Raw genomic sequence first — 17293 nt, 5'->3', positions numbered from 1 at the left:
AAAAGTGGCCCAGGTTCCCCCTTGTCTCTTTGGGGGGGGGGTGCTCTTCCTTCGAAGGAGGGTAACCCTGCTGCTGTCACTGTGTTTGGTGAAAAGGATACAGGCTTGGGTGAGAGAGGGGAGACATTCCTTTCCTGAACCTTGGCGGATGAGTTCAGGGCGAAGAGTTGTAGAAATAATGCCAGGCGTCAGTAAAAAATGTAAAATGTCTGAGAAGAAATATCTTTCAATCGTAACACAGGGGAGAGCCACAGACGGCTTCAAAGGTTTCCACATCCCACGCCACCGTCGCTTCTTCGCCTCAAACCACCTCGATGGCTGGGAGCGTCGGAGCGAAGTTTAAAGAGACAGTTTAATATTTGTATGTTATGGAGAATGGATGGCTTAGAGTGAAACTGACAGGATGCTGCTGTGCACTTTGAACCCCTGTCTCTTCTGAAAAGACTGATGTTTGAGTTCCTCGCCATGGACAGAGTGCAATCATCAACTATGAGGCGTTGCTTATCACCGCACACGGGGAAACCCTTATCTGAGATCTTTACAGCACCATTAATGACCCCCAGCCTCCGAGGAGCTCGAGCGTCCTCCTGTCCTGCAGCTGTCATTCCTCGAGCTCGTTAATGCTTCACTAACAGGACTGCGGCTGCCCGCGGCCCCCGCAGGGGGCCACCCTAAGCAGGCGGCCACCCTTAGTCGCATTTGGCACTCCCCCACCCCCACTAAGACGGGGGACTATAGGAGGAGTCCCCTGACCAGCTACGTCACTTCCGGTACAAAGAGGAGGGGGAGGTATTTATGCCTCCCCCGGCCATCTTGGCGTCCTCTTTGCGCCGGACACGCCGTCTCCCACCCTACCGCTTACCCGGCGTGGGGTTGGCAGGCGAATTACATAGGATGTTGTAATGTTTTCTTTGTCGTTGCAGGCGGAGTTACAGGGTGATCTGGAAGCATATGGGTACAGAAAGTTTACCTCTGCAAGAGCACAATAGGGGTGCCAGAGCCAAATCACAGGAACCTCGTGTGGAGGGTCCTGGAACAACTACGTCGGCGCCCCGTTAGTCCTTCGGGCGGTTGTGGGCCTGAACAACCGGGGGTTCGCCTTGCTACGCTCCGCCCTGAAAAGGGCGTGAGTAATAAGGGACCAATGTGTCACATGATCCAGTAAGGGGATCACCCGTGATCCAGTAAGGGGATCACCCCCCATAAGGGGAGCGCTGATTGGTTTCTCCACAGTGCGTGGCTCATCAGGCGGGTAGGGCAGCATAGGTTTATACAGCTGCCTGCCCTTGGATCGCCCGTAAGATAACCCACCATATTGCATACTTTTGTATGGAATAAACCTGCAGCAATAATTTTCCCAAACAAAAGTTGTGTTGTGTATTTATTTATGCATGCATACTCTGTTGTGGTAAGGGTGGGGCCTGGTGCCACAATGGGACTATGACGTCGACAGCATCAGACGCCGGTGCCCTGGCACTGAGGGTGGAGATGATGACACCTCGAGGCTCATGGAAGCCAGGATCTGCTTAAGGAGCCAGGCGACAGGAGGCCGCTTGGGACTCAGTCCTTACCCTCTTTCTACCTCCTCCTCTCTCTCTCTTTGTGGAAGAGGTGTGGCGCAGCGGCCAGGGTGCCTGACTCCGACCACGGGGTTCAAGGTTCGATCACCGGCAGCAGGTTAGCCCAGCACCATGTGATAGCTCGCTTTATCTTCCCGACGGCCCCCAGCGCCGCGACACCTCTCTGGAGGTAGCTGTGCGCTTTACAAATGCTGGTATTTATTTCATTTATTTCTTCGCAGTAAAAGATAGGAATATGCACAGCGAATGCGCCCCCCGCCTGGTCGCTCCACCCGGATCCCAAAAACTTAGACCGCACCAATATCACGTTATGGCAGAATGGAGGCCGTAGTTTATTAGGCAGTTTTAAACTTACAAGCGATCCTTCAACATGCATTATTTCAATTTATTTGAAAGCCTGTGACCTATGTACCATATCGAGAAGCACTGTGCCCTACATTCAGTGCCGGCCATCATTTACTTCCACTCTGGGCAAGCACCTACTTTGAGCCCCAACCGGGTGACCTTTCACTTCTGGTGCAACCACACCTCACAACTTCTTCCGGGCCACAGGCTCTGCCCTTGACTATTCTCTTCCGGTTCAACCCACGCGGCACTGAGAGTGCGAGAGGTAGACAGCGCCTGGCAGCTGCAGAAGGAACACAGTTGGGGGAGGGGTGAAACACTGTTCTGGTAAAGACAAGTAGTGGGGGCCAGTAGAGAAATCCAATCATGCCGCAAACATTTAAAGACCCAGACACCCATGTCTGTCGCCTACTATTGCAGAGCGTGTGCACAGACAGTTCAGCAAAACTGAAGCCTATGCCCAGCAAGAGAGAGGCTGTGGCATAACCTCCAGAGCTGCCGACTTCGGACCTGGGTTTGAGTCTCGGTGTCAGAAAAACTGCGACATAAAAAATATAAAGAGCTTGGCTGGTGTGCGCTGTCAAAGCTGCCCGCATGCCTCCCAAGCCTGCCGTATGCTGCCCAGGCAGCCATAATTGTGTCAAAAAAGAGTTTAAAAATATAGCATGGCCGTGTTCATGGCACAGCACTGGCTGCACCAACAAGGGTGAAAAACCAAAGCCTGACACCGAACAAAGTGTTACCATGCACTGCATTTATCATGATGCATCGGGGCAAACTGAGTGCTGGAGTGTGAGGCAGTGTGAGCCCACCCCCCTCCTAGAGGGAGAGACATGTTCACTCTGGATAATCCCGGTAGGACTTTCCTGAGCCCTGGCATCACAAAATGGATGCCTCTGCCACAGACACGGGTCTGGCCTCCTGCTGCTGACTGAAACTGCGGAAGGGGAGGTCTGGACAATAGGTTTCCCGTCGAGGGGAGGTGTAATGTACATGGAAACCATTTTTGAGAGGAAGCAGCTAGGCTGTGGTCCTGATTAGCAGGGCCACAGCCAGACTAAAGTCGATAAACAGTGAAACACCAGAAAAAAGTGGGGGTACCCATTTGAAGCAGATCCTACTGTCCTACACCTAGTATAAGATTCTAGAGGCAATAGGCCTAGTGCCTATTCCAGTCGTGGTTCTTATACCACTTTTTTTGTATATGATCTGGTACGCCCCTAGGGCCCAAATGTGTATTTGTGCTTTTACTGATGCTTGCTCACTTGTAAACGTAGTACTTCGAACTCCAGTCTCATAAAGAGACTAGAGGGGTGTGTTTTATCTTAAATACATATATTTTGAATATATACCTGGTGTGGTTGTCTTTTCATTTAATCATTCAAGAGATTATAGACTGGTAAAACAAGCTGCTTTACATTCCTTCAAGACTTAGCCTGAAGGCTGCTCTCCATAGCTACCACTTGGATAGCTTTCAATAAAGGTTGTCTTTAATCTATCACCATAAGTGGTTGTTTGGACTGATACAAGGTGCCCACTAGAGCTAGTGGACAGCATTTATCAGGCCACCTTCTCACAATCACCAGTTGCGATAGAGAGAGGCACGCCACTCACCTCGCCACCACAAGCCACGATAGACAGATGCACACCACTAACATTACCACCACAAGCCGCGATCGACAGAGGCACGCCACTCACCTCGCCACCACCCGTCATGATAGACACAGGCACTCCACTCACCTCGCTACCACAAGTCGCGCTAGATAGAGGCTCACCACTCACCTCACCACCCCCAGTCACAATGGACAGAGGCATGCCACTCACCTCGCAACCACCTGTCGCAATGGACAGAGGCATACCACTCAACTCAGCACCACAAGTCGCGATAGACAGAGGCAAACTCACCTCGCCACCACCATTCGCAATGGACAGAGGCACGCCTCTCACCTCGTCACCACAAGTTGTGAGGGACAGAGGCACGCTACTCACCTCACCACCACCAGTTGTGAGGGACAGCGGCATGCCACTCACCTCGCCACCACGAGTTGCAATGGACAGAGGCATGCCACTCACCTCGCCACCACCAGTCACGAGGCAGAGAGGCACACCACTCACCTCGCCACCACCAGTCACGATAGACAGAGGCACACCACTCGCCTAACCACCACAAGTCGCCATAGACCAAAGCACACCACTCACCTCGCCACCACCAGTCGCAATGGACAGAGGCATACCACTCACCTCAGCACCACAAGTCGCGATAGTCAGAGGCACACCACTCAGCTCACCATCACCAGTCGCAATGGACAGAGGCACGCCACTCATCTCGCCACCAACTGTCGTGAGGGACAGAGGTACGCCACTCACCTCGCCACCATAAGTCATAATGGACAGAGGCATGCCACTCACCTCGCCACCACCAGTCACGAGGGAGAGAGGTACACCACTCACCTCACCACTACAAGTCGCCATAGACCGAGGCACACCACTCACCACGCCACCGCAATGTGGCAATAGATGGAGGCAAGCCACTCACCTCGCCACCACCAGTCGCGTATAGACAGAGGCACGCCACTCACCTCGCCACCACAAGCTGTGATAGACAAAGGCACAACACTCACCTCGCCACTACAAGTCGCGATAGACTCAAGCACACCACTCACCTCGCCACCACAATTTGCGATAGACACAAGCACACCACTCACCCCGCCACCACAAGTCATAATAGACACACCTACCGGGCACACGTTTTGGGAACTGCAGGATCCACTGGCGCAGGGTGGAGTCGCCCATGAGGTAGATCAGCTTCCCCTTCACGCACAGGTCCAGCTCCTCCGCCCGCTCATAAGAAGACATATTGCAGAAGAGCGGCCGCCACACATTCTGCAAGAAGAAGCCGCTGGGGAATGGAGAGCTCATCCCGGTCCTACATTTTTGTTGAGAAAGCTTTAAAGTTCCTGTTAAAAATCACAACAAGTATCAGCAGAAGATCAAACATGCATTCAATAAAGAAACTGAAAATGTGAGAAACCAGCCCTCCCTCTATATGGTGATGGCAGAATATTGTCCAACATAAAAATAATCTATAGGAATATCACCCATTGGCAGTAAGAACTGAACATCTATTTGTGAAGATGTGCTCTAGCACACAATATTTAGGTGAGGTGATATGTATGTGTAATTAATTATTACATTCCGTCCACTCCACAGTACCACTGTGCAGGGGCCACTGAAACCTAAACCATGTGGAAACAGCCATCGGATTACATTATCTGCTGTTTCTACAGAAAGGTTCCGGCCACTCAAGGCACCCATCAGCCAGGCGGTAGGTGGGGCTGCAGAGAACTCCTCTGGTGACGGACCGCTCAGGGGCTCACTCTCCCTATCTCAAGAATCTGTTCCCTGTATTCTTAGGTAATGTACATTTCACAGGAAGGAGAAGGACTGACAAGGTTCACCTGATGCCATGAACCTCTCACAGGCTTCTGCCTTCTGCTGCTCTTCTCAATGTGTTTCCATGGTCAGATATGGGAGGTGTACATCCTCTCACAGGATAGAAGAAGCATGGCAGAGGTCCCAGTGTGTTCCTGTGGTCACATATGGGAGGTGTACATCCTCTCACAGGATAGAAGAAGCATGGCAGAGGTCCCAGTGTGTTCCTGTGGTCACATGTGGGAGGTGTACAGTATATCCCAGGATGGAGGAAGCATGGCAGAGGTCCCAGTGTGTTCCTGTGGTCACATGTGGGAGGTGTACATCCTCTCACAGGATAGAAGAAGCATGGCAGAGGTCCCAGTGTGTTCCTGTGGTCACATGTGGGAGGTGTACAGTATATCCCAGGATGGAGGAAGCATGGCAGAGGTGTAGGATGCTGTCTCTCTATATAGTGAACTAAAACAATGCACACCTCAGCTAACACACATACAGCACCACAGCAACTCTCTTCCAACCACCTCTCATCCACTGGACAATTTAGTAGCTTACTACATGACCCACAAGGTGCACCACCACCCCTGACTCATATACCTTCCACCCAAAACAGACACAAACAAAATAAGCGATATTCCACTCTTCAGAGCTTCCCATCTCCATGTCTACTGTACAACAAGGTTACACTACAAAAACAAACCAGTGCACCTACTTACTCTCAAACACCGTCTCCACCACCTACACACGCAGACCCACCCAAATGCCTTCTTAGCCTGCTGGACGAGGAACACAATATGGAACAGCTACACGATTGCTATCCTCATACATCTAATATCAACAGTAAGGACACACCTGCTAGAAGCCCACAAAACACTGCTCATTCTTCTACAAGACAAAGTCACACTACCACCAAAGCATGTTCTCTAAACTGTCTACTAAAATGCTCGATCACTCTCTAAAAACAAACATCACATCTACGACCTTCTCGCTGATGCAAAAACAGACATACTATTCATAACTGAATCCTGGTTGGGAGATGATATGGCTCCAGTCCTGCATGAAGCCGTTCCTCTAGGTTATCAAACTATCATGAAAAATCGTCTGGGCAAATAGGAGGTGGCCTAGCTGTTGTGTTCAGGCAAACATTACGTATCACTAAAGTGGACGACATCTTCATACAAGCTTTTCAGGCCCTTTTTACCAGATGTAATCCTACACCTTCTTCCTCCTGTAACTTCCTGCTCCTTTACAGACCTCCACCTAGCATTCCCAGACACACTGCTAGACATGGTTTCAAACCTGATAACAATACACTCCAAACTATGCGTTCAGGGTGACCTCAATATTTGGTTTGACAAACCCAATTTGCCCCATCCTAAAACAATCATTGCTGGCCTAGACGCACTGAACTTGCAGCAGATCGTCCACGAACCCACACACATCGCTGGACACATCCTAGATGTCATTTTTGCTAATACCGAACAAGTTACTGTTTAAACGATGACTCCAGTCCCACGATCAGACCACCATTTGCTTGCTTTCCAACATAAAACAGCACAAAGCGACGCACCTAAGACCACCTTATGAGTATTCACCCATAGGCCGTAGAACAAACTCAATTTGGAACACTTAGAAACACAACTAACATCCAGTACAGATCTAGAAACAATAAAATATGTTAAAAAATACTACATGAGTGGCTACAGGAAGCTTTTGATATCCTGATACCACTCAAAACCACACAGAAGAACAAAAGGAAACAAGCACCTTGGAGAAATAGAGATGAAAGACATAAAACAACAAATTAGAAAGCTGCAATGTGCCCGGCTCAAAACAACCACCAATCAAGACAAACTTCGCCTACAGAAAATGAACAGATTATACAAGTCCGCTATCAAAAAGGCTAAGAAAAGGTACTATTAAGACAAAATTCAAGATGCTAAATGAGCAAATAAAGAATTCTCTAAAAATCTCAATGAAGTTCGTAAACAAAATTGCCGGGAAAGAGCTCATCCCGTTAGTCAAGCGTTCACAGTCAAACTGGCAAATCATTACACGGACAAAGCAGACACTTTAGACTCGTACTTAAAACAGAGACAAAGCACCAGCACTAACCCTTGTACAAAACAACAATCCAAGAATACTCTAACCCATCCTCTCTGTTCCTTCTAACACATTTCACACGAATTTATGGACCTGGTCAAAGCAAGCAGGCCTGCCGGCAGCCCTTCTGACCCCTGTCCACCACAAACTTTCAAGACAATTCTTCTAACAACCTCTGCTGCCACTCCAGTAAGAAGAATCATCAACGATTCCTTAGGCACCGTAATATTTCCATAAGAACTCAAAGAGTCATACATTGCCCATTACTGAAGTAAAAACAAACTTGGACCCACTGAACCCTCACAACTACAGACTGATTACAAATGGACCTTTCCAGGGCAAACTGATAGAAAGAGCAGCGTTGTTGGAAAGGCGTTCGCCGGAGGGGGGTTCGATGCCCGTCTTGCCCACCCCTTTGACCCACCTCTCCTACGTAGGCCGAACCAGGCGCGCACACCCTGAGATACACTACGAACAGAGTGACACCACACGTATTCTTCGTAGGACGATAGGTTCTTTTATCGATGATTTCAAGGGATCTTTATGATCCAAGATGCAAGCAGTACAGCAGTGGCACAAAGTACCATAAATCGGTCGTGGGGAATGGGGGTAGCGGGACAGTCTTTCAAGATAGTGTCTCTGCAAAATACCCTGCGGATAGCTCACAATCCTCGAGCTGGAGGGTGTTGTGTCTCTGGGCGATCTCTTACCGAGTCGTCCTCAAGGGGAGCGCCGCGAGTCTCTCAGCAGGCACAGGTGGTCGGAGTTCGGGAGCCGCGATTCCGTCAGCAGGGCTCAGATGGTTCAATAGCTGGGGGCCGCGAGTCACTCAGCAGGCCTAGGTGGTTCAGTGTTCGGGAGCCGCGACCTCGTCAGCAGGGCTCAGATGGTTCAATAGTCAGAGGCTGCGAGTCACTCAGCAGGCCCAGGTGACTTCAGCGTTCAGGAGCCGCGACAGCGTCAGCAGGCTCGGATGGTTCCAGGTCTTCTCTGCCTTCGTTTCTCCGGCACCCCTTGTTATACTCCGCTGGCTCTTTGATGTGCGGAGTCCTCGCAGAGGGGGGACTGGGGTGACGGAGGGGGTTTGGCGGGATTTCCTGCCGCTCACTTCTTTGGTCTTTTCAGGTGGGTCTGGGAGGGACCCCAGACGCTCGGCAGGGGAGGCGCCTGCTCCCCAGGGGCCTGGTGGCCGATCGAGTCCTCCCGGGGAAGGCGACCCGAGGTGTGACTGGGCTGGCGCCTCTGGGTCTGGCTCGAGGGTTCCCGCTCCCTCGGTCGGACATGCGTGGTAGGGTGTCGAGTCTGTCAGGGCTCTGGCCGGCCCTCGGATCTGGGTGGCTGGGGCGGCCGGAGTCGGAGATGTCGTGTCTTGAGGGTGGTTGCAGGTTGGCTGGATGATGGAGAGGGCAACGCCGTGAGGCTGGTCTCACACGCGTCCCCCCCAGCTGAAAGGCGTGGAGAACTACCCATCCACGGGGGGTTCTCCTCGCCGAAGCGGAAGAACCGGGACAGGCCGTCGGCGTTGGCATGATCCGTCCCGGGGCGATGTTCGACAGTGAAATCCATCCCTTGGAGAGAGATGGACCATCGTAGTAGCTTGGGGTTCTCCCCCCTCATCTGCATTAGCCACCGCAAGGGCCGGTGGTCCGTCTGTACTCGGAAATGGGTTCCGAACAAGTAGGGCCGTAGTTTCTTGAGGGCCCAGACTACGGCAAAGGTCTCTCGTTCTATAGTACTCCAACGCTGCTCTCGCGGCAGCAGCCTTCGGCTGATAAAGGCTATGGGCTGATCAATGCCCTTATCGTCGAACTGCGAGAGGACGGCCCTGATGCCGTGTTTGGATGCGTCGGCCTGGACCACAAACTCTTGGCAGTAGTCGGGGGCCTTGAGTACGGGGGCGGTGCACATGGCGGTTTTCAAGGTGTCGAACGCCTGCTGGCACGGGGTGGTCCACTGCACCTTCTTCGGGAGCTTTTTGGAGGTCAACTCCGTGAGGGGCCCCGCGATACTACCATAGTTTTTAATGAACCTCCGGTAGTACCCTGTAAGGCCCAGGAAGGCCCGGACCTCCGTCTGCATGGTGGGGGGCTCCCAGGACTTGATGGCGTCGATCTTCGGTTGGAGGGGGGCGACCTGGCCGCTGCCCACCTGATGCCCCAGGTAGACCACGGAGCCTTGCCCGAGCTGGCATTTGCTGGCTTTCACTGTTAGGCTGGCTTGGCGCAGGGCCATTAGTACTTGTCGGAGGTGCTGGAGATGCTCGTGCCATTGAGAGCTGAATACGGCGATGTCGTCAAGGTACGCTGCGCTGAACTCCTCGAGTCCGGCCAGGACCTTGTTCACCAACCGCTGGAACGTGGCTGGGGCGTTCTTCATCCCGAACGGCATGACCCTGAAGCGGTAGTGGCCATCTGGCGTGGAGAAGGCAGAGCGTTCTTTCGCTCCCTCCGTGAGAGCAATCTGCCAGTATCCGCAGGTCAGGTCGAAAGTGCTGAGGAACCGGGCGGCCCCCAGGCGGTCGATGAGCTCGTCGGCGCGGGGAATAGGGTGAGCGTCTGCTCGGGTGACCGCATTGAGCCCCCGGTAGTCCACACAGAATCTTAGTTCGGGAGCGACCCCTGGGGAAGCCGCCTTCGCGACCAGGACCACCGGGCTGGCCCAGGGGCTGTCGGAGGGTTCGATTACTCCCAGGGTGAGCATCTTCTGTACTTCGGTCTTGATGCAGGTGCGGACCCGGTCAGGCACCCGGTAGGCTCGGTGTCTCACAGGCGGGCTGTCTCCGGTGTCCACGTCGTGGACACACCAGTCGGTGACCCTGGGAATGAGGGAGAAGAGGTCTGCGAATTGTCTGAGCAGCTGGCGGCAGTCGTCGGATTGTTGGGGAGTGAGGGTGGTTGAAAGTCTCACTCCCTCCACGGAACCATCCAGGTCCTTAGCGCACAGGGGGTCGGGCAGGGGTTCGGTGTCTTCTTCCGCCCCATCATCGGTGGCCAGTAGCAAACTTAATTCCGTTCTCACAAAGTGGGGCTTGAGACGGTTCACGTGGAGGACCCGGAGGGGGTTCCGTGGGGACTGTACATCGACCAGGTACGTGACCTGGCTCTTCCGCTCGATCACCTTGAAGGGACCAGTCCATTTGTCTTGTAGGGCGCAGGGCTTCACCGGGGCCATGACCCAAACCTGCTGGCCCGGCTGGAACTCGACCAGGGTTGCGTTCTGGTCATACCAGCGCTTCATTTCTTCTTGGCTGGCCTCGAGGTTAGCCTCTGCGAGTTCTCTGAACTTCCTCGTCTGGTTGCGGAGCGCCAGGATGTAGCGGAACACATCAGGGGGTGTCCCCCGGGGGCTTGTCTCCCAGCCTTCTTTGACCAGGCTCAGGGGCCCTCGGACGGGATGTCCGTATAGCAGTTCGAAGGGGCTGAACCCCAGAGACTTTTGGGGAACTTCTCGGTATGCGAACAGGAGGCAAGGGAGGAGGACGTCCCACTTCCGGCGCAGGGGCTCTTCGAGGCCCAGGATCATTCCCTTCAGGGTTCGGTTGAAGCGTTCCACTAGGCCGTTGCCCTGGGGGTGGTAGGGGGTCGTGAACTTATACGTGACTCCGCACTGCTGCCACAGGGACTTCATGTAGCGGGATATAAAGTTAGTGCCGCGATCACTCACAACCTCGCGGGGAAATCCGACACGGGAGAAGATCCCCATGAGAGCCCGGCCCACCACGGGGGCCGTCACGGTGCGGAGGGGGATGGCCTCGGGGTAGCGGGCGGCATGGTCCACCAGGACAAGGATGAATCTGTGGCCCTGGGCGGTCTTCGGATCCAGGGGTCTCACGATGTCGATGCCGACCCGCTCGAACGGGGTACTCACAACGGGGAACGGTTGTAAGGGAGCTTTGCGTTTTCCGCCACTCTTCCCACTGCCCTGGCACGTGAGGCAGGATTTGCAGTGTACTTCTACATTCGCTCGCATCTTGGGCCAATAGAAGTGGGTAACCAATCGCTGATATGTCTTGTGTTGGCCTAAGTGTCCTGCCAAGGGTACATCGTGGGCCAGGCCCAGGAGGAGGCTCCGGAAACGCAGGGGTACCACCAGTACCCGGGCTGCGCCTAGCTCGGCGGACTTTTGCTCGCTGTATAGGAGGCCATTGTCCCAATAGATCCAATGGGTTCCGGTTCGGTCACAGACGGCCTGGGCTTCGGCTTGTTGTCTGAGTCCCACGAGGGAGGGGCAGGTGGCCTGTTCCTGGCAGAACTCTTCACGGGAGGGCCCCCCCTCACAGCGCCACTGGGCCATCTCGGGCAGTTCTCCGAGCTCAGCCAGGGCCTCCGGGGCGGAAGGTTCCGGCCCTTCTCCCGGGTTAGTGTCTTCTTCTCCCTCTGAAGGAGGGTTGTCCGCTTCTGGTAGGGTGTCCCGGCTCTCGGGGATAGTGTTCGGTAGGAGGGCTTCACCGCCCTCGGAGAGAGGCAATCGCGCGGTCATGGAGCGCGTGGTGGCGCAGACCCATTCTGGTAGGCCCATCATCTCCAGATGGGCTCTTCGTTCTACTTGCCCCCACGGGGAACTCTCCAGGTCGTTGCCCAGGAGGCAGTCCACGGGCTGTGATGTCCAGACCGCTACCTTCAGTTCTCCGGAGACCCCTCCCCACTCGAAGGGCACCAGCGCCATCTGGCAGAGGCTCTCAGAATTGTCGGAGGATACGACCGGACAGAGGGCACCGGTTAGGATCTGGTCTTCTGAAATTAGGCTGCGGTGGACCGCGGTGACACTCGCCCCGGTGTCGCGGAGGCCCTCGACTCGGTGGCCGTTGATGGTCACCTGCTGTCGGTATTTCTTTGTGTTGGCGGGCAAGGTTGTCCCGGGGACCATTTCTCGATCACCAAGGGAGACCAGGGCCATGGCCGCCGGTTCCCATTCTTCGGAGTCCTCCATCTCTTCCCCCAGAGCCACGGAGGCCATCTGCCGGGCCGTGGGGTTGGTCGTTGTGGGTCGCTGATACTGGGGACACTGGGGGTCATTGGCGTAGTGTCCGGGCTGTTGGCAGCGGAAGCAGGTGATCCTAGCTCGTGGACCTAGCCGTCCTGGGGCTCCGGTGCTTGCTGGGGACGGGGCTGAACCCGCCGCTGGTGGGCTGCTGGGGGGGCTGGTTGAGGACCCCCCGGGGAAGTCTCTTGGTCGTCCGTGGTTCCCTCCGCCCCTCTGGCGGGGGGGGCCTTGACTGTGGCGGTCGTAGTCCCCCACGGGGCCCCGGGTGGCTCGGGTATTCACCCAACGATCAGCCTCAGCGGCCAGCTTCCGAGGGTCGGTGAGTTTACTGTCCAGGAGATGCTGGCGCAGTTCTACAAAGCAATTGGCCGCTAAATGTTCCCAGGCAATCAGATCAAACAGTTCTTCGAAGGTGGAGACCTTGCTGCCCTTGATCCACCCGTCCAAGGCTCGGCTGTAAAAGTTCACGTATTCTACCCACGTGGTGCCCGGTATCTTCTTGCAATCTCGGAACCGTTGTCGGTACATTTCGGGGGTGAGTCCATACCGGCCCATGAGGGCTTCCTTCATGTGGCTGTAGGAGTTCATGACCGTGGAGGGCAGATCTAGCAGGGTGTCTCTTCCTTCGCTTAAGAACCGGCCCCATAGGCCAGCCCCCCAATCCTTTTGCGGGATTCGGTGAGAGGTCATGGCGACTTCGTAGGCCTTAAACCACTGCTGGATATCGTCGTTCTTGTAATACTCCTTTACCACATCCTTGGGGATGTGGACTTTGGTTTCCCCGGTGGGAGCGGACGGTGGATTCCCGGGTGGCTGTGACTTTTCGTTTTTAGCCCGCCACTCGATCTCCTTCAGGCTGCGTTCATGTTCTAGCTGGAGCTTCTTTTCGTCGTGCTCTCTTTGGCGTCTCTTCTCTTCGAGTTCCCCTTGTAGCCGTAACTGCTCGACGGCCAACTTTTTCTCTGCCAGTTTTATTTCTCCCTCGATTTTTAGTTTTGCCAGTTCAAGTTCGTGGTTGCGGCTTCTCTCTCGGTCCGCTAGCTCCTCGGGGGACAGGTTCCCCTCTGGCCCGTTGTTCCTCGTCGGGATGCTTGGTGGTTCATGGGCAGAGTCTCCTTCCGTTTGGGTCGGGGGCACCCCCGTCTCGACCCAGGTTTTCAGTACTTTATGGAAGTCTTCCTTTGTGCTTAATCCGGTGGTAGCGATGCCAAGGTCTTTGCAAAACTGTTTTAATTCTCTATGTGTGTAATAGTCCAATTGATCCTCTCGGAACGGTGAGCTTATTTTGGTACCTGCGGCACCCAGGGAGGTTTCTCCTTCCATCTCTGTTTGGTAGTGCGTCAGTCGTTCACTGCACGCTCTCTTTCGGTGTCGGCTCGGATCCCGTCGTCTGCCACCAAATGTTGGAAAGGCGTTCGCCGGAGGGGGGTTCGATGCCCGTCTTGCCCACCCCTTTGACCCACCTCTCCTACGTAGGCCGAACCAGGCGCGCACACCCTGAGATACACTACGAACAGAGTGACACCACACGTATTCTTCGTAGGACGATAGGTTCTTTTATCGATGATTTCAAGGGATCTTTATGATCCAAGATGCAAGCAGTACAGCAGTGGCACAAAGTACCATAAATCGGTCGTGGGGAATGGGGGTAGCGGGACAGTCTTTCAAGATAGTGTCTCTGCGAAATACCCTGCGGATAGCTCACAATCCTCGAGCTGGAGGGTGTCGTGTCTCTGGGCGGTCTCTTACCGAGTCGTCCTCAAGGGGAGCGCCGCGAGTCTCTCAGCAGGCACAGGTGGTCGGAGTTCGGGAGCCGCGATTCCGTCAGCAGGGCTCAGATGGTTCAATAGCTGGGGGCCGCGAGTCACTCAGCAGGCCTAGGTGGTTCAGTGTTCGGGAGCCGCGACCTCGTCAGCAGGGCTCAGATGGTTCAATAGTGAGAGGCCGCGAGTCACTCAGCAGGCCCAGGTGACTTCAGCGTTCAGGAGCCGCAACAGCGTCAGCAGGCTCGGATGGTTCCAGGTCTTCTCTGCCTTCGTTTCTCCGGCACCCCTTGTTATACTCCGCTGGCTCTTTGATGTGCGGAGTCCTCGCAGAGGGGGGACTGGGGTGACGGAGGGGGTTCGGCGGGATTTCCTGCCGCTCACTTCTTTGGTCTTTTCAGGTGGGTCTGGGAGGGTCCCCAGACGCTCAGCAGGGGAGGCGCCTGCTCCCCAGGGGCCTGGTGGCCGATCGAGTCCTCCCGGGGAAGGCGACCCGAGGTGTGACTGGGCTGGCGCCTCTGGGTCTGGCTCGAGGGTTCCCGCTCCCTCGGTCGGACATGCGTGGTAGGGTGTCGAGTCTGTCAGGGCTCTGGCCGGCCCTCGGATCTGGGTGGCTGGGGCGGCCGGAGTCGGAGATGTCGTGTCTTGAGGGTGGTTGCAGGTTGGCTGGATGATGGAGAGGGCAACGCCGTGAGGCCAGTCTCACAAGCGTTCTCCCAGATGTCACAATTCATTGAAGAGAATGACATACTTTTAGACTTCCAAACGGGATTCCGTCCAAGAAGAAGAGGCACTGAATCTGCCCTCCTTGCCATCTGGGATGACCTGAAGGACACAGTTGATCACAACGGGGTTGCAGTGTTACTTCTCTTGGACCTCTTGGCTGCCTTTGACACGGTTTACCATGACACTCTGATACAAAGACTCTACAAAGTCGGCATAGAGGGGACTGCTTTAGACTGGATCACGTCCTACCTTTGTTACAGAACTAATGCCATCCATACCCAACTTTCTCATCCAAACCATTCTCCACAAAAGCAGGGGTCCCTCAAGGCTCTATCATCTTGCCCATGCTTTTCAACTTCTACATGAAGTCATTATTGGTACTGATCAATCAATTTCAGGTCATATGCCATAACTATGCAGATGATACGCAAATACTCGTTCAACTGGAATGCCCGAAAAACATTGGAAACTCGCTAATTTTCAGGTATCTCAAAGCCGTGGATCAGTGGATGACGCGGAGCCATCTCAAATTGAATGCTTCAAAAACGTAAATACTCACGTGTGGGGATTGGAAAAATTATGACCAGCTCGCCGCATGGCTTGATGATCTGGGAATATCGCCTAAATTAACGAAGGAAGTAAGAAACCTCAGAATGACCATGGACTTCAAGCCCAAGTGGACAGACTAGCAAGATCAAGCTGTGTTACTATAAAAACTCTGCAACAAATCTTCCCCCATCTGGGATTTTCACACAAGGTCCAGGGCACCATCTCCCTTGTTCTGTCAAACTCGATTACACCAATAGCCTCTACCACGGATCACCTTTAACAAAGATGAAAAGACTACATCGGATTCAGAAGCCTGCTGGCAGACTACTCTTACAAAAAGCCACAAGCCCACATCTCCCCTGCCTTGAAAGCACTTTGTTGGTTACCGGTTGCCAGAAGATCCACATTCAAGTTGCTGTGTATCACCCACAAAGCGATACATGGACCGGACCGCTTTTCATCGGGAATAAAATCACCAAACACATTCAACAAAGGAACCTACGCTCTAAAGGGGCATCTCGCCTCAAAATCCCAAGATACAAGAAAAAAAACATGGGTGGCACATCCTTCTCTGTTCGAGCAGCCAAACTATGGAACTCTTTACCCCCTAACATAAGATCCACAGACAACCATCTTGTCTTCAGAAAACTACTCAAGAGTTGTCTCTTCCCCACGTAAGCTCCATACGCAAACACATATTCAGCATATCACTCTGTATATAAGCATTTATTTGTACTATAGATATGCACCTATATGTGTGTACTGCTTTGTATAAACATGTATACCAAATAGGTTTTTAAAAATATAGATATTCGTTAGTTCTGCTTAGCAAATGTACATGAATGATAGTTACATTATTCTATGTTTTTAACATGTATATATGTGACTGCATAAATAAGTACATCTTGTATCTTATCTATTTAGCTACAATTGGTTCACTATTGAGTTACAAAAAATAAAAAATAAATGAAAGTACAATAACATTTGAAAGCCGGAGTTCATTAATTGCATCTTTAATCTACATATACTACCTTCCTTATGCATATATATACATTCCATGTACTTATGTATCTATATATTTATTTTCTTGTAATTTAGCATTTCTAATGCACTAAACTATTTATCACCCTATACATCTATCAATATATCCTCTACATCCACTCTCTCATTCATCCTAGGCCCCATATCTCTACTAGTAACCCCAAAATAACCCTTTCTAAACTCTTCCCCCTCTACCCCTCCTTGCATCATCTCAAACCTCTTTTACTATTCAGACCCCCCAAACAAGCCTTTCCAAACCCTTCCCTCTGACTCTTCCCCCTCCAACTCCCCTTTACTCATTCCAGGCTCCCTCCTACTGTTATGAACTAAAATCAAATAGTCTAGACCCTTACCTCTTCTATCCCTCCTTTCCTCTTCTATCCCTCCTTCCCTCGTCTATCCCCCTTCCTTCTTCTATCCCCCTTCCTTCTTCTATCCCCCTTCCCTCTTCTATTCCCCCTTCCCTCTTCTATCCCCCGTCCCTCTTCTATCCCTCCACTATTCCTTTTCAATCCAGAAAACAGAGTAACATGTCCACCACTCAAATTAATATAATATTTTCCTATTCTAACTCCCCTTTACCTCCCCTTTACTCATCCCATATCCCTGCCTATGGCCATAAACTCCCCCCAAGAAATCTAGGCCATTCCCTCTTATATCCCTTCACTATTCTTTTTCAATCCAAATAACAGACTAACATGTCCACCGCTCAAACTAAGTGCATATTTCCCTAAACTAATTCCCACTAATCCTGTTTGGTTTCGGGAGTAATGT

At 52.9% G+C, this 17293-nt stretch overlaps 1 protein-coding gene across 2 annotated transcripts in view; it reads right to left on the bottom strand.

Annotated features, from left to right (window-relative positions):
- The window catches only part of LOC146808646 (NXPE family member 1-like), a 225509-nt gene that overhangs the window by 48168 nt on the left and 160048 nt on the right, over window positions 1-17293 (bottom strand). For both annotated transcript variants that reach the window (XM_085623683.1, XM_085623684.1), the window contains exon 5: window positions 4664-4882. In XM_085623683.1, the coding sequence (XP_085479809.1) occupies window positions 4664-4882 (219 nt within the window). The remainder of the gene's footprint in view (window positions 1-4663; window positions 4883-17293) is intronic.

Source organism: Triturus cristatus, chromosome 8 (genome assembly GCF_964204655.1).
Source record: "Triturus cristatus chromosome 8, aTriCri1.1, whole genome shotgun sequence".
In the NCBI taxonomy this organism is placed as follows: domain Eukaryota; kingdom Metazoa; phylum Chordata; class Amphibia; order Caudata; family Salamandridae; genus Triturus; species Triturus cristatus.
The sequence above is the reverse complement of the archived record's forward strand: the minus strand, read 5'-3'. Positions and strand labels throughout refer to the sequence as shown.